A 22574-nucleotide genomic window follows, 5' to 3' on the forward strand; every position below is an offset into this window, starting at 1 on the left:
TCAGGGAAGTACTGCCACCTTACCTATTTCCGCCGCAAAGCACTAATGTGAGCATTGCTGTCTGCCGGTTTTGAACGGTAAGGGTGCTAGTGAAATTTTGCAGCAGCAGTGCAGTGGAAGTGCAGCAGAAACAGTGGAAGTGCCCCTCAGATATTTGCGATTTAAAGCTCTGAGTGGCACTGCAACTGTTATGAACAGGCGTGTCGCTTACCACCAGAGGCACGACTTGTTCGTTCCGTCACTTGGTATATATCGTAATAGAGTTAGATCGAACTCATAAATCTAATAAGAAAATATCTAAACTCTCTTTTATAGTAATACAAAGGTTGCAGAAAACCTGTACAAATTTGGTTTTAAAATGTGTGTGTGCTATTCTATTTTACCCCAACACAATAAGTTGCGTTCCCACAGCACTCTTCACGTAGATATAGCGTATAGCTTTGTATACCTACCTCCTCATTGTTTTAATTTCACTTGGATCACTAATTGCCGAGAGGCGCATTTTAAATATCCCCGCAAACGTTTTTAACATCCACCTCATTGCATTTTCAAAGAAAGGATTATAATTTCTTTTACCCCTTCTCGGTAGGGGGAATTTTCTTTTATTAATTCAGTCACTTGTTTCAAACAGTTTTTTGTTTTTAAACGTTTTTATTAGAGCTTTTTCATCCCGGGGACATATAAAACAGATTCCACTCCTTTTTATAAATCCTTTTTGTTGTATTGTTCGCTATTATTTTTTTTCATTACAAAATCTTTAATTTCTTTTTTGTAAATGAAATATCAATATGTTTCTCAATTTTTTTGTAATTTTGTTAGAGAAAAAATGGTATAATATGAAAATGTTACTAATTCCGAGGATTACGAGAGCCGGGAGCGCCGAAGGTGCGTTGTTTTTATAGCCAAATGACGAAATAATGACAGCCAAGCTACCCCGCATGCTAATATAACCATGAATATTTATAGCTTGGGCAAAAAACAATACAATTCCCGCCATAATCTAATAAGATTTTATGTACAGTAGCCGTGATTTTTGCTCGTTTCCATTAATAAAATGTGAAGGTCAAAAAAACCGCATAATTCCTCGAACTTCTTTTTTGCTAGTTTGCTGCGTAAAATCGCCCAATAAAAACTAAAATAAAAATATTGAAGTGGATTAATTTTATAAACGGCATGTTGTCTTTATAAACAAGACGAAGACGAAGAATATTTCGGACCCCTGATGGAAGAATGGCATAAGTGAAGTTACGTCAAAAATGTTTATTGGTCCATTAGGATACAGAAAAATATAACGCACATCCTCTTCAATTCTTGTAACTCTATCAACAATATTAGTCGAAGGAAGTCATGCTTTTTAACCGACTTCAAAAAAAGGGGGAGGTTTTCAAATCGACTGTTTTTTTTTGTATGTATGTTACGTGATAACTCATAACATTTGTAAACCGATTTTGATTATTCTTTTTTTGTTGGTAAGAGGGTAGCTCTGTAATGGTCCCATTAAATTTGAAGAAAATATTCCACGTTTAAGCCTGGAAAACTAGGGGATGAATCCGGTTTCGCACACTTTCCGATAACCGATTTCAATAAAACTTGGCAAATAGATATAATTCCACGAATTTTTGAGGTCGGTTTTTTAGTACTCTGTATTAATTTTTAGCAAAATAATTTTGCGACGGTATTCTTAATGAATCTCTCATCAGTGATAGTAAATGTTTTGGTTGTTTATTATTTGTTATATAAAAATAATATTAATAAGAAGATCGTCCTGTTCGATACGGTACGTATTGTTCGCCGGTTCTTGAACTTGAATCCCAGACCCCGGCCGACTACGCCATTGCCGGGGAATACCGCCGCTCCCATTTAAAAATTCAAAATGAAGAGAGGCGAGAGTCTAAAATAGATATTCGCAATAATAATAATGTTAATAATGTGCCAGACAATCACACCAATTACCTGCGTTTCAAACTAGGAAATTCCCTGTGTACTCGATTACGATACTAGTCGATTGTACGAGAGCAACGGAATTCACTCCAGGGCACTTTTCTAACATCCAGACCAGAACCAATTGAACCAATATTCATTTCCCAAATTGATCATATCGGAAATCGAACCTGGGACTCTTCATCCAGGGGCCATACGGATACCGGGTACCAGCGGTTACATGTAACAATAATGGTGCAATCAATGGAGTGCACTGTCTTATCTGGGTTTATAGTTGTGTGGGATACTACACACTCCAAAAGTGTACGTAGATCAACTATGTTTTTGCTAATTACTGAAAATCTGGTTTTTTAATGTTTTTTTTCACCGTTGCATTGTGTTTGGTCAATTTCATTAACCACAAAAATCCTTGTGTGTTTAAAGAAACTTAATAATTTCAGTAATTGGCAAAAACATGCTTGATTCCCAGACATTTTTAATGTGTGTATTTTATAATAAAATAAATAAAAATTATGTTAATTTCTATTGATAAATAAATAATTATAATGAACTAAGGAACCTACAAATCCGTATGACGAAACTTTAAAAAAATAGTTCTCCTTTAGCTCTTTGAACGGCTGCGTGTGCCGTGAAAAGAGATGGAGGGTGTATGGATTTAAATTTAAATTGCGCTTTTATCTAACAAGTGTCATTCATGTTGCACGAGCTTGATCGATGGTCGATTGTATCGACATTCCAATTGGACTGCTATTATGTAAAAAATATTACATTACATTTTATTTATAAAAACAAAAAACAAAGGAAGAAAACGTGTTTTTTCATAATTTTTTTTTATATTATATATTATATAAATATACTAAAAACATACAATAATAAAATAAAGCTTAATATCAAATACTTCAGTGTACGAAGATATTTTTTATTTATAGCTTTATTTATCTCTCACGACTTAAATGGAATATTTATAGTTTGTTATTTCACTTATTTATTTACAGCTTATTTTATGTGTTAGTATGGTTAGTATTATCTTAATGTATAGTTAGTCAAGAACTCGCTTCCCCCGTTGGTTATCGGTTCTTCGACATATAGGGCCATTTCACAGCCAGCGGGAAGCGAGTTCTTGAGTGGAGACCACGCCTCGGCAGAACGTAGTATAGGACGCCCTCTGGCCAGATGGAGTGACGATTTGCGAAAAGTTGCTTGGCAGCAGATGGGTGCAACGAACTGAGGACCAGGCGAAATAGCGCGCGTTGGGAGAGGCCTATGTCCAGCAATGGACTACGGTAGGCTGCTGATAATGATGATGATAGTTAGTCATGTTACGTGTAAGAGCTGCCTTTAACGGTGAAAGCCTCCTCTAACTCTAATAAGACAGAGTCTGTTGGGAGACCAACAGATTCGGTCTTGTGCCAGTCATGACCATAGCGTTCTGTAACTCTTTGAATACAGTACAAAGATAATGTTGCTTAATATCTGTTGCATTGCTTAACATGTTTAATATCAAGCTTGACACTTTGTACTTTGGAACGTTCTTATAGTAAGTTTTAAGAAGATTAGAAGATTTAAGTCTTAAGTGTCATGCTTGACGTGCTCTTAACCGTGTACCAGTCGCTTACAAACAAAATGTAGAATATATTTTATGATAAGCTTCTAATTTTGTACATGTATAACTGTTATGTTTGTGGAGAAAATAAACTTATATTATTATTATTATTTATATTTATTTTACACTCTCGTCTCTAACAGGGACTAAAAGATAAATCTTGAAATTTTAAATGGGAGAGGCGGTATTCTCCAGTTGCCATAGTCGGCCGGGGTCAGGCATTTTTATTATTTTTACTATTTTGTGACATATCATATGATCATAACATTTATTACAGAATTAAACTTCTTTTACAGGATCAAGAGTGTACTTACTTATAAACGAAAACTTGAAGTATACATATACATATATACTTAATACGTAATTAAAATCTTTAATTGTACATGATACCAGCCACACTTAATTTTGTATTGCGTTTGATAACGTGACGTAACGTCATCATCGTTGTATTTATTACAAATAAAATAATTTCTTTATCATTATTCGAGTTTTAATAGTATAAAGGTTTAAAAGTGTCAAATAAAAATTAAAAATTTTGTGGTTCAAAAGGTTGTATAATTATGATTTCAACATCATCATTCCCAGTACGGTTTCACTCACAGCTGGGTATAGGCCTACGATTTACATGAACTCAAATTATGTAGTACTATACATAAATATTTTCCAGGAACCAATGCAATATTAAAATATAACTATATAAAATACCAACGTAATTAGACAAATATATAAATGATATTTTACAATTGTATGATTTCTAAACATAAAGTCGTATTGAGACGTACAAGGTTATTTTATTATACATCATTGTTATGCTCCAACTAATGGGCCCTTACAGAGAATACGGTAAGCCACAATCGTCATGGCAAATGTTGTAATAGCGTAGCTAAATTGATGATTCTAGGATAATATCGCATGGAATATGCTATTGAAGTGATAATATTTGATTGTATGCAACCTGGTGGACCTGATATTCGTGAGAAAATTAAAGATTTACCTATGCCGAGAATAATTTATGATATTGTTACTTGGTTGTGATCCCAAGAGGCTTGTGAAGGCTAAACAACAAATAAAATGTATTTTGCCCGTAGTTTTAGTATAGATTTAGATTAAAACAAAGGAAAGAAAGAGTTGTGAATTGTATATGAAAAAAAATACTTTCTTATGATGGCGACAACTGGCCCTTAAACAATGAAAAGAAAAATAAAAACACAATTTTAAATGCACATAATTTGAACGGCAAGCCGCGAGATAGCTAACAGACGGAAAATATTAAAGGGAACTTTACCTACATTTTTAAAGGAAGTTTTCTTTATCCAACGAATAAATCGAAGGTGGGAGGGAGAACTTACCCGGCGGAAGTAGAAATCTGTTGTTTTATTCATGAAAAAATAAAGAAGGGAAAAATGTGGAATGCCGAACAGTTTCTGTGCTCTCGAAAAGTTATTTAAACTAGCAAATCTTGAAGTTTGAACGGAGTGCAAGGATAGAAACTTTGTGGAGCGCTTCAGTCTCGGTGAGTTTTAAGTTTAGTGAATTATTTCCATAATAGAGTGAAGGTTGTGGAACGATCAATCAAAATCAAAGGAACCGCGAGGCATGGAACTAAACAAGCGAAGTTCGTGACAAATCCTCACGCACAGTATCCATTAAATAATGCAAATTTGTTGTAATCCCCACTCTGCGGAGCATCTCGAGCTTCTGCGAGTGAAATATTTAATTTTCATAAAGTATACATTAGAGGAACAAGTCGTCTGTTTAGGGGTGAATCGCGTCGACATCATCGTGACTCGAGGATGCGAACTTCGGCCGCCCTGTGAGAACTTTAAGATATTATTAATTTTGTAACGAAAGTGAATATATTATAACTTTGAGAAACAAATTTAGAAATCGTATTAGAATTAAGTCTAGCAAATCCTATAGATAATAATTGAGACTTCCAATTAGCCTACGGAAAAAAAATGCAAGCGTTTATGTTGTGTAAAAATGCATGTTTTCCTTTACGCATTTAAAGATTAATGATAAGACAGTCCTAGGTTCAAGTCCGTAGTGTAATAAAGACCAGCGTGCTATAGCTAGTATCAACTTAAAAAAACATAAAGAAAATTCTCATTGGTACAAAAAAGAGCATAAAATAAACTGTGCTGTCCATCCGCGATCCACGAACTGCGAGTTCGACGCGAGGCCGTCAGTAAATTTGCATATCACCAATATTATATCGTCACGCGAAAAACGTATCCCTTACGCCTGTGTACACATGAATGACGCGTGATGCTGCCGACCTTCCCTGACGTCATCCATCATTCGACGTGGCGCCTGCACCTAGACTCCTGACAGCCGCGCGGGAGGGGCGGGCTAGTGTTGCTCGTGTCCCGATCAAACTCGGGATTTATACGGGACAATTATGAAGTTGGTTAGTGGAAAGGAAATGTTTGTTTATTTACGAATAATGTTATGACTTATTAATGATGTACTTCTTGTTTTTATTGATTTTATTAACTTTAAAATTATTATGACCTTAACTTGTAAAAATACTCAATAACTATTTTGTTATAACGTTTAGTAACGTTGCGTTCTTTTTTTCAGTTTTGTAGTATCTATTATCAGTAGTATCTATAATTTCAATAATTTTTGCAACACGTTGCCTCGAATGTCCGAATATAGTGAGTTAATAATTAGATACATTGCAGGATATGTAGTATGAGTAATACAAAAAAATATATAATGCAAAGAATTAGCAGTGCGTTGTCTTTACAAAAACCTGAAGTTGGTCATGCGTATGAGTTCGTTGCTTTCGAGGACGAAGGTGGTCTAGTTTATCCCACCTAAGATGCTATCCAAATACGCAGAGTATCAGAGTTAAGAATATCATTATATATAATAATATCATTACATAAACCTCTTCTGTTTAATAAGATTTTACCACATTTTGTCAGCAGTAACATTTTCATTTGTCTTACCATTCATCAATTTGATCAATTACCAACAGAAAACCATCTAGTAAAATTAATTAAGGCAGTCGCACGTGTGTTTTCATTATTTAAGTTAATCGATAAGATCTTATATTAGAAAAAGATGTTATGTAATAAGCTCATTTTATTGGAAGGACAATAATTTTAATATTTGAAGTCGATTAAAAATTGAAGTCTTAATTTTTTTTAAGTAATTAACATTTTTTAGAAACAAGTAAAATAAAGGACTTAACTATCTTGTTCTTGGATTTTTCTACTGTATTAGTATTACGGCTACTTATAATCAACAAATACTTGAACAAAAATTATTATATTTAGAATTGATTAATTCAATGGAATACGCGTATTCCATTCAATCAATCGCTTTAGAGTGAGTGGAAGGAGGTTTCCATCACTAAATATTTCTTGTGACGTTATGACGTCACAAACCACATTTTTTCTAGAAAAAATGTGGCACACTTGGTTTTCATACAAATTGCTGTACTTGCGGCGTCTATCTAAATAGGTATATATCTGTGTCTGCACCCAATACTTTCTTTGGCCGGTACGTCATATAAAACACAATTTAGTGGTCTGTGCAATTTACCTTCTAATTTTCTGCAAACTCTGAATGAATAATGTACGTAAAAGCAGTTGCAAAAATAAATTTCAATATCAGTTAGTTTTAAAAAGCTATGTTGTATGCATTCATTAATTATTTCGATAAATCAGAATACATTTTTATCAAAAATTGCAAACAATATGGTTTCTTATTCGGTTCTATTTCTCACTATATTCATAAACTATAAGCGTAGGTAATCCTTGTTCTATTTATCATTTTAAATAACTCCGGGAATTGTAAAAAATTGCGTAAATTGGTTTAAATTTCTCGTGTTCATACTTTAAGTTGTCGACAGTATAAAGTTTAAAATAAGCATAGCACTAATACAAAATAATTGTTCTCGAAAACAAACGCTGAGAAATTTTGTAGGTACGCTTTAAGCGAATAAGAAATGTGCTTAGCAAAATTAATTAAAACCATCTAATGCTTTGAATTCATGTATTCCTATGTAGGTAGTTGTAATATAAGACTATCTGTGCCGTGCTGTACCGACACGTCCCGTAACTTTCCATCGAACGCCTCTCAACACTATTCAAAAGAACAAACCCAGCATTCACTTTCAACCTTTCAACACTAACATTTAAAGTGGTATTTCCTTTGCCGATGGTTGCGTAAGGTGGTTTTCCCCCCGAGGGAGGGAGGATCCCTGTCAAACACTGGCGAAGAGTTTGACAGACGTGGGGCGCCGAGTATTTGACATGAAGGGGCTTGTTTGATACGGGGGCGACGGGGGGCGAATTCTGCCCGGTCATGAATAGGCAATGGGCTCGCTTTATTTATAAAGATTGTTAGCGCGAACATGGGCTCAGTGAACTTCTGCTTGAAAATAAACACATCACCACTATTGATGTGATTATCTGACGGTTTTAAGAAACTTTTGGCGGTTTTTAATTTTTTTCAGGATTGTGTATATTTTTCTTCTAATAGTATTTTTTATTTTTCACAGATCTATAGGAAAGTATATACATCATTCTTTTTTAAATCCTGTTTAAAATTTCCCGGAAATAAGCTTGCGCAAGGAGTTTATCAACGATAATTTAATTCAAGCGGCCGCAACGTAACCCCAAGCATCTTGTTAGGGGGAATAAAATCCATAAAAGACAGCGTTGTATGGAGTGTAAGAGCGGAGCTCGAAATTTGATTATTCCGCGAGGTTGGCCTATCGCCAGCGTTCGACTATTTATCAAGTGCTCTCCGCGCTCGACGGTTTACAAGGATACTAATCATCGACGATGGATCTTTAGAGAGTGGCTATTAAGTGTGTTATGGTGCATTTTACTGTGACAATATAACTTATATTATGGTATTACACTTGGTTACAAGCGTAAATATATTTATCGAGTCCTTAGGTTTTCGCGATTGTTACGGGATGGCATCGAGTATATAACCAGAAATAGACACGAAATGTCATTTAATCTGTTTGAAAACTATTCTGCCATATTATTACCGTGACAACTGCGCTCCGATTGGCTAGCCCGAGTTCGAAACAATTGACGGGTGTCGTCAATGGGTGTCGTCAACTGTTTCACTTCTAATCGACCAGTTAACTTGAGCTTTGCTATAATGGACGAAAATTGCAACATTGCATATTTAATGTTTAATTACCGGTGAAATGTGATTCCTTTTGTTTTATAATTAGACGTTTTGCTGTTTTTCCCACACCACCGAATAGAACAGCACGGCATTGAGATATTATCTTTATTACAATAAATTCAGAATATTTTTTGGAATATACGGAGACGTAAACACAGGTCAGTAGTTGGCCTCTTTATATTTCAGTACAAATGGGAGTTGATATTTATAAGAGCTGTATCGCTATATATAGCGTGTTATCAGGAATATATGGCCCTTATTTCGTCTCTATTTCTGGTTATATACTCGATGCGGGATGGTCACGACCGATTATCTGACTACGGGACCTGTAAAGGACCCGAATCGTTGGTTTTCTTGAAAAACAAATATACGCGATTTAGATCCGAAAAAATAGTTTCATTTCCTATATACTACCTTTTCTTCTGCGACTTTCTTTGAAAAGACAAATTATTATCACATTTATCTCGTTAAAACAGTAGACTCACAGTGACAAGAAGTTGCGCATCGACGGTTCAGTACCGCATGTCACATACAATGATTTATTTCATTATAGATTTTTCTTCGCTGAAACAGATATAAGTATTTTCCTTGACTTTGACTTTTTGGTTAATATACAACAGTTACAGTGTCATTTTTGTTAATAAAAAAATATGTTATTGCAATGTATAAATAAAGCACATGAGAAGCTCATCCATTGTTAATTGTAATGGTGCTGTTTAGACACACGATCCCTAATAAGTATAATAGAACTTTTTTCTTGGGTTGCATTAATTCCGTATTTATATTGTAAACAAACTTAACTTATGTTATACGAGTTGGATAATACTGGTTAAGGGACTCTCAAAATAGACTCACGCTTTTATATGAACTAATGTATTCTTCCACAATCAACGCCATTACAGAATAGTACCTATACGGAAGTATACATTTAAAAAAAACTATTGCCATAACTCAACAGAAAAATTATGATATACTTCGACATAAGATTATAATATACGACGCAACCTATTTGTATTAGGTGGTTACTACAACTCTATGTGATATAAGCAAAACAGTAAATTTTATCGAGTTGTTATAGAGACATAACCTCAGTATGATAGTAAATCAAGTGTTGCATTAAAATCCACAAGAATAACTGGCTTTGTGGGTCGGTTAGGGGAGAATTTGCTTAAATAAATAAGTTATATTGATCATTGAATTTTTGTAAGACATGCTGGATGTTAGTTACTTGACGGCAAACCCTTGTATGGTTTGGTTTTTATTGAATATAATGATGTTTTTTGTAAAATTTACTCCACTAGTTCGTTTAAATTATTAATACAGAGTTAGAACATAAATACTAATAATAAAATAGTACAGGGTGGTAAAACAGTAACTAAAACCCATGTATGTAGGATTCTTAACGTGATACTTTCGGCTTTGTCGGTCATTGCGTTCCACCCGATAAGTATATAAAATATTGTTGTCATATTACAATTCTAGATTTTTTTTCTTCGTAATACCAGGCGGCGGGAAGAACAAGTCGTGCGTCTGATGTTAAGTGACAGGCCTGTCCATAGCATAGCATATCAATTGCTATGTCACCAGAACTTTAAATCGCATGTCACAAGTTCCATGTGCATGTAATTTCACCAGCACCCTTTTCCTTCAAAACCCGAACGCAGTAATGCTCACATTATCGCTTGGCGGCAGAACGAGGTAAGGTGGTCCCTGGACGAACTCGTTCGTACATATCTACATATATATTACGTATCAATTATTCCTTATTAAATTTACACACTGGTTATTTGTTGAAACTTGTCGATTCTTATCGAAAAACGTACTTAATTATTTTAAATTGTATTTAAATCCATCACGTAAAGACTTAAATTGCAATTATGTTGCGCTAAGTACTCTACTTATTTGTGTGTCGCAAAGGACAATAAAAAAAATGACAGTCAGTGATAAGTTGTTAAGTTAAGACTAATTATTGCAACTCATTTCATATTTATCGTTTGTGTAATGTATTTATATGTGTACTTTTAGTGTTCTGTGCCAAAATTTAAAAATGGAACAGTTTTATGTCTGTCTGTCTATCACTGCTGATTTCCTCCGAAACTATTGGGTGTACAAAATTTAAATTTAGAAAATTTAAAGATAAAAATTGATAGCGCTATCATAGTTGTCTAGCATTGATATTGATTGATAACCAATGCTTACATTGGAAAAAACATTTTTATAGTTGAAATTACTTTTCGGAGAGTATCACGTAATGAATATGCTCGTATATGAATTTGCAATCATTATGAACACTGAACAAAATTAATACTACCATGGAGCACTTATTGTAATATTTTTTTGGTATTAAAAAACCGAAAAGAAAATAACTCTATTTCAAAGACACCTTACCTATGTGGAACACTAATTATACAAACTCGACTTGCACTAGGTCGGCTTTTTTAAATGAATTAAATTATCTTTTTAATGATAGGTGAGTCATTATAGTCATTACGATAATTTATTGTCGATAATATTATTTATTTTCGAAGTGTCGTTCATAATATGCCATTTTATTTGAATTTACTTTTAAATGTTAATTATTTGAAATGATTATATTTAGATATATTCTTTTATATCAATGCAATTAATTCTTCACCATAAAATATAGTTTACATCTGCTTCTGTGTTTATCTTTCGTCGTCTTACGATGTTACATTATACATAGTCTTACACCTGTCAAAGTAACTAATTGCGACTCATACCCCAAATACTTAACTGAGTACGGGAATTGGTACGGAATTGAGCAATTCTTAATTCAGCTAAATTTTAACCATACCCATCTGATCTGACCTGATAGAGATAGGTCGCCGGTGTACAATCATTTTATTTAATGTTAATTCTGCATTATATCTACACTAATTTAGGGTCAGTTTGTATGTAGGTTAAAAAAAATCAATCTTTATTAGAATGCTCTTAAAGTAAACATTTTCAAATACCTCTCGAACGTAAATCCGACAGGGTTGCTTCCGCAACATAAAGTGATTTATTACATCGAAGATTTCGCCTCGGGCTCCCGTTCGTCCGGTCGAAGAATTTGCCTTTGTGGCAACCCTCGACGTATGACAGCCGATGATTCGATTTTGTAATGAATTCGGGCTTCGCATGAATTCGATTGCGTTCTTTATGTGGAATACGACGTGCTTATTACGAATTTGATTATGGTTTGGTACAACTTTTTGACATTTAGATACTGTTATCGTTGGTTTTAAACACCTAAGTCATTGGATATATTTGTATATCAAGGAATGTGTCGCACTCTTAGTGTAATAAGGCGACAACTGCAAAATTACATCTTTTCCGGAGATAGATATAAATAGTCTACGAACGAGATTAGTTGTTAACTTTTTTATATTAAATAGGAGAGTTACGAAATCACATGTATGTAATTTGTTTCTGTCATGTGATAAAAACACTTTTGACATATAATGACATGCGGTTTTAATATAACGATGTATACGACAGTATTGAACAATTAATTGAAATAAATAGGATTGTGTGTATGATTGCAATAGTGACAAGAAACTCAACAAAACGCAGTTAGAGGTGTAAATCGAACTTAAATACTTTATTTTTAATAGTCATTTCATATCGAATCATTTATATTTAAACAACGAACGGAACTAAACGACAAAAAAGTCTGCTAATTTAGAATACGTCTAAAACTGATTTTCCATTAGTTGTCGCTTAGGTACCTTTACTTTTCAATTGTCAAAAAATCGAAATTAAACAAAATGCATTGCGTTTAATTTCGATTTTTTTCAATAAAGACTGAATAAGGATATAGTCGTGGTAGCCTAATGATTTGGCCTGCCGCCTCTCAAGCAGAAGCCGTGGGTTCGAATCTGAGCTCGCACCGCTGACATTTTCGGAATGTATAAGCGAAACTTAATTTACCGTGAGCATTTCGGCGAAGGAAAACATTGTGATGAAACCTGCTCGTCGAATCTGATGTTCATTTTGCCATACACAAATCTGTATGGCAAATATTCAAGTATATGTATCGTGTAATTATTAAATAATATTCCATGATACAATACCCGAACATTAAATAATATTGCAGGATAAGAAAATGGAATCGAAAATAATAAAAATTGTCACCAAAATTAGGTAGTGAACTTAGGAAAAGTGAGGAGAGGAGGAGGTTCTCAATTCGATTGTATGTTTTTTTGTATGTATGTTACGCGATACTTCGGCATTTGTGAACCGATTTTTATGATTCTTTGTTGGAAAAAGGGCATCTCAGATGTGGTCCCAATTAAATTTGAAGAAAATATTCCACCTCTAAGGGTGGCAAACTAGGGGATGAATGACTTTTGTGGTCGGCTTTTTTACTACTCTGTACTGATTAATTATATATTATCACTTTTTATTCCACTAAATGTGGGTGTATTATCTTAACTTCCAAAAGGTTCTAGAGGTGATATAAATAACCAAACAATTAATATCCAACTAAACTAAAAGTTTAGTAGTTGGCGTTTCATTAAATAAAAATACCGAGGTAAGTATCGCTGATAAACTAAAGCCGTTTTTGGATATATTTTCTACTTTTTTAGAAATTGGTAGCAACGTCTTTCTCATAGTCAATTTTAAAACAATAGACTCTATTCGCTTATTGTATATCTCAGTAACAGTACATTCCCCTCAATAAAGCACAGTGCTCAAAAAGGCGTCCCGATGGCTTTTGACAAATGAGCATCATTATTTGACAGCCGCAATCGGCCCGCGGGACTGTCGACATGTTGTTGTCTTTTGTTTTATTAAAACCACCCTCTATGTCACTGAGGGCTGAAAGTTTCTTAGATCAAAACCGTACTTTAGAACTGCTAGAACACTTTCGGTGTATTGCAATATTCAACTATATGCATAGGTTGAATAATCTAGGCGTGGAGACGTCTTCAGGCCTTCGAGATGTGGGGCTACCGTAGAATGCTACGCATTAGCTGGACCCAGAAAGTTCCCAATGTAACAGTTCTTCAGCGCGTTGGGAGGGACCGAGAACTCTTGCAGACCGTCAAGAAAAGGAAAGTTGCGTATCTTGGACACGTCCTACGGTATGAAAAGTACCGACTTCTCCAACTTATAAAGATGGGCAAGATAGAGGGTAAACGTCGTACTGGAAGAGCAACATCCCGGAATGGACGAATATTGCCAGCGTGAAACATCAGTTTCGCTTGACTCAGGACAGAGAAGAGTTCTCCAAGCTGACGGCCAGCCTCCAGTAGTGGAGAGGCACAACATGATGATAATGATGATGATGAATAATCTAGACAGCTTTACAACTGCTGTGATAATTGAATGATTTTCAATTCTGTTCGATTTGGATTGTGTTATAATAAGGCGAGATCTTGAGTTAGAAATAAAATTGAATTTTTTTCAACAACAAAGATCGTCTTTCAAAGCCTCGTCGATACGAGGGGTGCTCGTGTGTTTTTATCCTTATATTAAAGCGATGTATGATTAATAGATTTTCCCGCTTGCAATCTCGAATATATTTAGATGGGTATCTTCTACATATGCTTACGTTTGTATGATACATCTACTCCTACGTCTATATATTTGTACGCGTATGTGCAGATATATCTCTACGGTATAAATAAGGAACAAGGAACAGTAGATTGCGCGGGTCCTCGTCTCGATCCCATCATTTCTTTTATATTTTTTCATCAATGTCACACGTGACGCCAGAATGTCATTTTCATGCGACGAAAAAAAATGTTTATTAAAACTTGGGTGCTGCGATATTACAATTTTCCACTAGTGAAATATGGAAAGTGATTTTTTACGAGAAAGTAACAAGGTGTATATAGCTAAGATTAAAAGTCACGCCTATGAGAGGGTTGAGCGTCTTATTATTAAATTTTGTTCGTAATAACACGGCGCGGAAGGATTTTTACCCGTAGCTGATTGAGGAAAGGGATCATGCAGTTAAATTAATATTTCTTCCCCGTATATTCTAAAAATAGAATAGGTGCTGTTTCAACAATTTTTGCTCGATTGTTGCTTATTAGTTTTCAAACATCGTACTAAAGTTACACGTGGACACTGTTTTTATTTACCCTTAGTTTTTTTTCTAATAAAAACAAAAACTTCTTCATCTCTTGTTTATAAACTCGATAACTTACATTTTATAAGTGATGCTATAAAATATATATTATATGAGGTAAAAATTTACGAATATCAATGTTAAAATTAAGTTCGTAGTTTATGTCTATCCATAAGTATAAAACATTCAGAGGCCCAGCAGGTAACATATTGTGATAGTAACAATTAAGAAAAAAATATATTACTAAATGTATATAGTACGGACTTGACCTCTATCTCACCTGATGGAAAGTGATGATGAGGATGGAGTCACCTTAATGATGCATATTCACTCTCGCCGAGAAAAGCCTAAGCTGTCAGGATTCTTTATTAGTTTTGCTCGGTATAGTTTCAGTATGAACTTAAAGTACAGAGAAATGCTCCTCATTCTTACAATCTAAAGTACACAAAACACTAGTATTACCGGTGTGTCTGTAGAAGTGTCGTACAGCCCCCTGTGTTAGGGATGGCGCACACTAGGCTCGCGACGAGCATGGCAGATGTGCCGCCGGTTGTGATTGTCTTGCCGCGATGATTGATGATCTCCGGCGACGGCTGCGCGCTAGGGTTTGCGCTCGCTTAGTTTTTACAAATTATATTTTTCTTTGTTATTGTGTTTTAAACTGCATTTTGTTGATAAAACAGAAATAATTTACATAATTTACTAAATAACATTTAAAGAATAGAATTGTACTTATAAAGTGACGATTAATTTACTTGTTGTAGCGTACAAATTGTTAATTTATTATTTATTAATTGTTAAAGCAGACTTAATGCCATATTTAGTAGATATTAAAAGTTCGAGATTACGAGATTTCAAAATAACAAATACTAAAACATAACACAATGAAAATGACCAAGAATTCCTGCAAATGAACGTAAACAGAAAACAAAACAGATCGCAAACAAGGTAAATAAAGTGTAAACAGGGAGATTAGTATTGCAAAAGATAACTTTCGAATACAATAGATACTTAAGCTCGAAAAAAGGGGATTATCCGTTCCCTTAGCTGGTTTCGATTGACAGCTAGCTTTATTTGTACCCTTTGCAAATGGTGACTCCGCCCTCTTATTCTAGTTTTCTATATCTATATAATATACCTAGCGCTGATTATGATAGTATGTACAGCGGCATTCTTTGGAGAAATCAGAACAAAAGTGTATTTGATAATTATCGGCAAGAAATACTTTCATTAGCTTTCAAAGTAGGAATGTATTGATGGTCAAATAAGTAAACAGAAGAAAAAATCGTAAAAAAATGAGCTAATTTTGACGGCCTCTGTGGTCCAGTGGCTTGCACACCGGTTTTCATGGTGTCGCCATCTCAAGAGGTCCCGGGTCCGATCCCCGGCCGGGCCCGTGTAGCCAACTAACTTTTCTATATTGTCTCGGGTCTGCGTGTTTGTGGTACGATCGTTGTTACCGATTTCCATACTTACTTTGGCATCACAGCACCGTATTAGCTACTTACTTTGGCATCACAGCAACGTATGTGATGATGTTGTCTGATGTTGTCTAATTACAGGAATTTGGAAATCAGGAGTTAGACAGAAACGGTAATATTTGTTTGTGACGTCATTCACTGTGTTAATGATACCAACCATACAAGCTACATACTAATTAATGATCATTCTGCTAAAAAGCGACGGCATCCTCCTATCACTGATTTTTAGCTGGTGTTAGTTCAGTTATCAAAGAACGCATTACGGATAATTTTTTAGTTTATTCATGTGAGTTGACCGAGGTAGTTTTGTTTTATTCAGTCAGTAACCTTACAGGGTCGACGGGTGGGGTATATATAATGTGCCTCTTGCTGTCTATGATAGGCGTTAATTAATATATTATATTAATAATATTATAGGCGCTAATTGGGTGTCGTAGCGAATAGGATTCGTAAAGTAAGCAATGAAGCACTGAAGCTTTTCAATTAGGTATTTATGCAATAATGGACCACACATTGCCTCATTCATTAATAAAATGTGCCTTATTTAAAGATGTGTTTATACTCATGCATACATCTTAACATTAGAGAAAGTATAAACTACAGTAAAATATACAGGAGGATGTTTTCGATTGTGTTTCCTCTAGAATTAATGAAGCGCTATGCGTATGCAAAAATTATCAACATCATCGCAATAATAACGCAACACACGCGGGTGCCATAGACGCACAAATTGAACCCAAACTCACGAGAGAAATAAATGTAGGCCATGCACATATTTCTCTCGACCTGGGAATCGAACCCAGGACCTCTGCGTGGCAGTCCAGCATGGTAACCGTCGGCCACGGAAGCAGTTACGTAGGTAATGTAATGTGAGAAAAATGGAAATAACCAAAATGATTACCTAAAGCAAAAATAAATCCGACAGTAGCGTAATCTAAGAGAGGACAATTTATAATTCTATTAAGTACTAATGAATGTATTCAGCCAAAGCCAAAGCCACCGACTAGTGTCAATTTAATAGTTTAAAAGTGACAACCCTAAGCTGCTATTCAACTCACGTTTATTCAATATAAGCAAACTCCACAGCCACAGTAAGAGTGCTCCACCGAAATATTCTACATTCGTCAAACGTAACATTTGCAATCATTTTGATGTATTATGCGACATTGATGTGACTTTGAAAATTAGTACACGCAGCCGTATGCCAATAGATTTTACATATCGAGTTCTTATCGAGTTTTCGTGATTGCTACATTGGATTTTAACTATTTTTTCGGTTCTAAATTTATAATGACACGGAGGAGGAGAGATAGAGAACGATTAGAAGCATTTGAGATGTTATGCTAGAGAAGAATGGAAGGAATTGGTTGGACAAAAAGAAACTTGATGATGTTAAGAACAATGCAGGAAAAGAGAAGCTTTTTAAAGAAAATAGAGAACCGAATGGGAAAGATTTTGAAAGAAAGAAGAGAAGTTTGGGCAGTCATGACAGTCTTTCAGAAGTATCATTGAAGGGAAGACCTAAAGAAAGAAAGCCAGAGCAAAATCATGACGAAGCTATTTAGATCAAACAAAGGAAATAGTTTATGTCGTGTTGCAGCAGGAGATCAAAGTTAAAGAGCTGAACAGAGATGGGTCGCAATTAGTCAACCGACAAGACCCGAGCTTATAGTTAAGAAGAAGAAGGAAATCGTGTATCAGTCAGTTGTGACTATGGCATCTGTAGACAGTAAGAAACGTTGGTTTGTTTGTAAAAACAAATAAACGGAAATTTAAATCCGAAAAATGGTTTCTTACTATTATGATTTTTCCGAGCTGTATTTTTGCATTTTTTAGAAATTTGTAACTAGTAACAATCGTTAACGGTATATTACAGCCTACGGACTGTTATACATTGCAAATTTCAATGTTTCTACTGTTTAAATTTAGATACGGCCACTACTGGGAATGGTTATTCTTTGAAAGCACAGCCCGGGCTCTGATCCCTACTCTTTAGAAATAGCTGAGATTGAAATTGTGATAATAACTTTTACTAAACTCTGGTTAAAACTATACAATTCGTTCATATTTTTAAACTGCATTTTGAATGCGTTGTAAAAGAGGTAAAGATCAATTTTGGACAAGGAATGTAGATTCTTTGTATAGCTCCAAGTGTGGCCCATATACAAGCTTATAAGAGCAAACGAATTCTGTTTTATTACTTACTTAAAAATATTGAAAAGACAGGTTAAAACTTAAAAACTTTTTTTGATTTGGAACGAAACAATAATGTAGTTACTACTATTGTTTCATGATGTCGATGTTTTCTAAACCAAGCAGTCTTAAAATCTTTTACGACTACTAGCACCATCTGTTGGTTTCGTGTAAAGCTACTATGTGTCAAGAGTAACCTTCCTGAGGAGGGTCGTGTAGTGTATGCAGCATGTTCGTGGACAGAACGTCTCACGTAGAACCTTTCTTCTGATAATAATAATATGAACTAAATATTTAGCTTTTAATCGCGGAATGTAAACATTATTACTAATACGCATTATTATTGTTGCTTTTTGGTATCGAATCGTGTAATAAGGGTTTTATGTTTGAAATGATTCTGATTCTAAATTCACCACAAGGCTGTATTAGTTAAAACCTCCTTTGACGTAAACCTTCTATGATGTTATTTCGACCGGCCTTCGCAAGATGGCGTTTTGGAACATTACAATTATTTAATTAAACATATTTTAATTTTGAAACCACACATTTATTCTTATACATATTTACATTATGTTTACATATGAAACACTATAAGTTAATTAAAAATATATTAGATATTAATAGACATTACTGTTTAATATGGTATGCATGCGCAGTAGTTGCTACTAAACAATTTTTTTTATTGATAACCTATTATTATAAAAATGTCCATTATAACTTAATCACAGAATGCATCAAAATACCTATGTACTATATATTTGATATTTAACAGTCGTCACTAATGTGGATGCTCTTAATCCAAGATAAGTCCCAGTTTTGGTCAATTTGACTATCTGAAGGAGGTACAGGTATCTGTTCTACTAGTGGTGGAGTCTCTTCAATAATCTCCTGGATTACATTGCTGTACGCGGGAGGCTGGCGCTGCATTTGAAATTGCAGTTGTCGGTTCTGAGCTTCGTATTCAGACATGAACGAATACGGACCCATGCCATCGGCCAGAGGTGCAGCAGTATTCTGTTCTGTACTCAGTGGATATTCCTCAATAAAACCATTTGGCTGGTACATATCTACGGGCATCGGAATCTGGTCATGTATAACGATGGGTAATCCATTCGTAGCATCAGAAGAAGATGTGGTACTTGTTGCTTCGTCCTCGTCTTCTTCAAAACTCTCAGCTTTGTCCTTTTTATCTTTCATGCGGCGATTCTGAAACCAAATCTTGATAGTCCGTTCGTTGAGTTGCAAGGTTTCAGCCAACTCAATGCGTCTAGAACGATCCAAGTAGCGGGTAAGAGTAAATTCTCTTTCGAGTTCCATCATCTGTTGACTTGTAAATGCAGTGCGAATGCGTTTTTGTTTTCGACCTCTCGCGTTATTGTATTTTGGCGTCATGCGGCTGGTGCTTGGTACAGGCTGTAGATATCCATTGTTGCCATGCATCATGGTCCCATTTTGCATATGTATAGGACGACCGCTATTGGAACTGTTGAACAGTACATGCCCATTTAAAGTTCGCGGAGCATTGGGTAGAAAATACCCATTGAGATCAGGCGCAGTGGCAAAGGAGGAGTCCATATATCTTGAATTATAGCTGTTGAAGTTCGGACGATATGAGGTGACGAACTTGTTGGCGTTGTTTCCGTTGTAGGTTATTCCGTTGCTAGTTGATGGTACGCCGGCTGGTAGTGATAGTTCACTCCATTGCAGAGTCTGCAAACAACAAAAGAAAATATTCGCATAAGTTTTCATATCATATTATTAGTAGATTCTTGCAGGTACTAATTCTTATAATACCGAAGGCTGCTAAAGAGATATATTTTAATATAAATTTTTTTGTGCAAAGGTATTTAGTAATTAAAATGTAACTTTTTGGTAGGTAGCAAAAAAGATACTTACAGAACTATTTTCTGCGTTACTGCTCGGAGTCCACTGATTCTCAGAGAACTGGGGCTGCGCAGGTGTCGGGGTTACGTTGATTGAATCGTTTCCAGACATTTCAAGAATATTGAGAGTCCGAGGTTCTAAGCTACGTCCGGTACGAAAGCCCGAGTGTAATTGATGCCTTTCCCTCAAAGTAGTTCCGTTTTATACTTGTCCTGTTTTATTCACTAATTAGGGCCCGTCGAAAGCTCGATGCGTCAAACGTAATTAAAAGCGTGGCGTTTTTCCGTACGATTGTGGTCAAGGGTGTGTCTATTGCTTTATTGACTTTGATTTAATAAATGTAATTCTTATCTAACTTAATCGATAATATATATAAAAATTGGTAAGTTTTGAGTACCTTGTTCCAGTGTATTTTATAGATTTTTTTGTTATTTAGACATAAAGTTGTTTTAATTGTGAAGTTAATACCGGAACCTGTTTCGAATATTTTGTAAAGGAAGCTGTCGATGATGGAGTTGCATTGGGGATGATTGTCGTTCGTACATATACGATTATTTGTGATATACCAATATACAGTATTGGTTGAATGGAATCCGTGTACTACGAAAATATATAACATTACGTATCATTGTTATTTAATTATTTATTTATTTCATAGGTACACACGTATTACTACATTCTAAAAATACAAATTAGTTTTTAACAGTTTTTATATATTTTGTAACAGAAGCATCCTTTTGAGCATAGTAATGGTATGATTGATATTTCACGTATATATAACCATAGCTATACAATGTGTAAGCTTAATTTTAACCGATACAATATAAATAACAAGAAAATAATAAAAAAATACAAAAAATTAAGTAAAAGAAATAAACTAATAATAACGTACCATAAAATGATTCAAAAGATGTAACTCAAATATAGTCATCTAAGTATACATTAAAAAAAAAAATGACACATGAAATAAGTAGTTGTTGCTTATTCTAAGAAGTTTTATGTCAAAATAATAAAGTGAAAAATAATTAATTTAAAAGTTTTAGGGTTTCAAGTGGTAGGTATACTCACTGTTTTTTTTATCGTTACAAAAGTTTTAATTTTTTTAATTATATAGTAAATTATAAAATCTTTAGTATTAATCATCAATTAATTATTTCCTACTTTCTTTTTTGTCAAGTATTCATTGAAAAACTTAATATTCATTGCTGTGGTAATGAAATTTGCGGCCATTATAAAAAATATATTGTATAAAATTATAGGTACGAAAATTCTGATATGTACTCTCTTCCAGAGACCACAAAATTGGAACACCAGTTCTGCATTGTCGAAGATCTATAATATACTGACCTGTGATTGCTAACCGTCAAAAATTTATACAAATGAAAATGAGATCTAACGAGACTATTAAACGCAATAAGTTTATTACAGTATTAGATGTAATTCGTAAACTTGGCGATGGCGTAGTGTAAATTTGTAAATAAACACAAAATTAACCTAATCAATTTAATAATAAGTTACCTATTACCACAGTGTGTATTACTGAGTTAGTAAAGGTAGTTCAAGACAAAATAAAAACAACCAGAAATTAAATCAAAACTAATATTTCCGATGTATGTACTGTGGGAGCGTAGCCTTGGTTATGACGAGGGGAGCAGTAGGTATTACATTTTACCGAACAACCGATGAATTAATCGCTTATCTTAGCAAAATTTTTCTTATTTGATTGGACCAATGTGCTAGACTACCACACCAATTACCTGGTCTCAAACTAGGTCTCACTGTACTATGAGTACCAGAGTATCAGAATTCACTCCCGAGGCATTAGCAAATGGTCAATTACGTTTTTAGCAAGTTGTAATAGTGCGGAACGGGTAGGTGGAACATTGTGTTTATTTTTTTACGAGCAAGCCAAAGACTACGTTTTCTATATATATGATTATACATATCACACATGACAACTAACATAGCATTATCTGAAACATTGCGTTATATTTTATTAATATTAGCTACCTATTTAACACATTTCCAAGTGACGGTGTTGCCTTGTCACTGAAATTAAATCGTATACGAATGACATACATATACAACGAAATTTTGAAGATAAATTATAATATAATGCAGTTCTAAGATAAAATATAAAAATGCGCAATTTTGGAGATAATACTATGTTAGTTGTCAATTGCAATATGTGTAATAATTTCTTTCTTCGTAATTTAAGTTCTTGGTG

At 34.4% G+C, this 22574-nt stretch overlaps 1 protein-coding gene across 1 annotated transcript; it reads right to left on the minus strand.

Moving 5' to 3' along the window:
• Positions 1-19228: 19228 nt before the first annotated feature.
• LOC113237996 (homeobox protein ceh-13-like) lies at positions 19229-20414 on the minus strand. Its single transcript, XM_026474714.1, has 2 exons — positions 20360-20414; positions 19229-20173 (listed from the first exon to the last, which is right to left on the minus strand). Exon 2 carries the CDS (start codon positions 20036-20038, stop codon positions 19229-19231), a length of 810 nt encoding a protein of 269 aa, XP_026330499.1. The 5' UTR covers positions 20039-20173; positions 20360-20414.
• Between the last annotated feature and the right edge of the window lie 2160 nt (positions 20415-22574).

This window comes from Hyposmocoma kahamanoa, unplaced genomic scaffold (assembly GCF_003589595.1).
Source record: "Hyposmocoma kahamanoa isolate Upper Pololo Valley unplaced genomic scaffold, ASM358959v1 94, whole genome shotgun sequence".
Taxonomy (NCBI): domain Eukaryota; kingdom Metazoa; phylum Arthropoda; class Insecta; order Lepidoptera; family Cosmopterigidae; genus Hyposmocoma; species Hyposmocoma kahamanoa.

Bases quoted from the DNA above. Each gene is read 5' to 3' on its own strand.
- LOC113237996 (XM_026474714.1), bottom strand. From the start codon at position 20,038: ATGGACTCCTCCTTTGCCACTGCGCCTGATCTCAATGGGTATTTTCTA.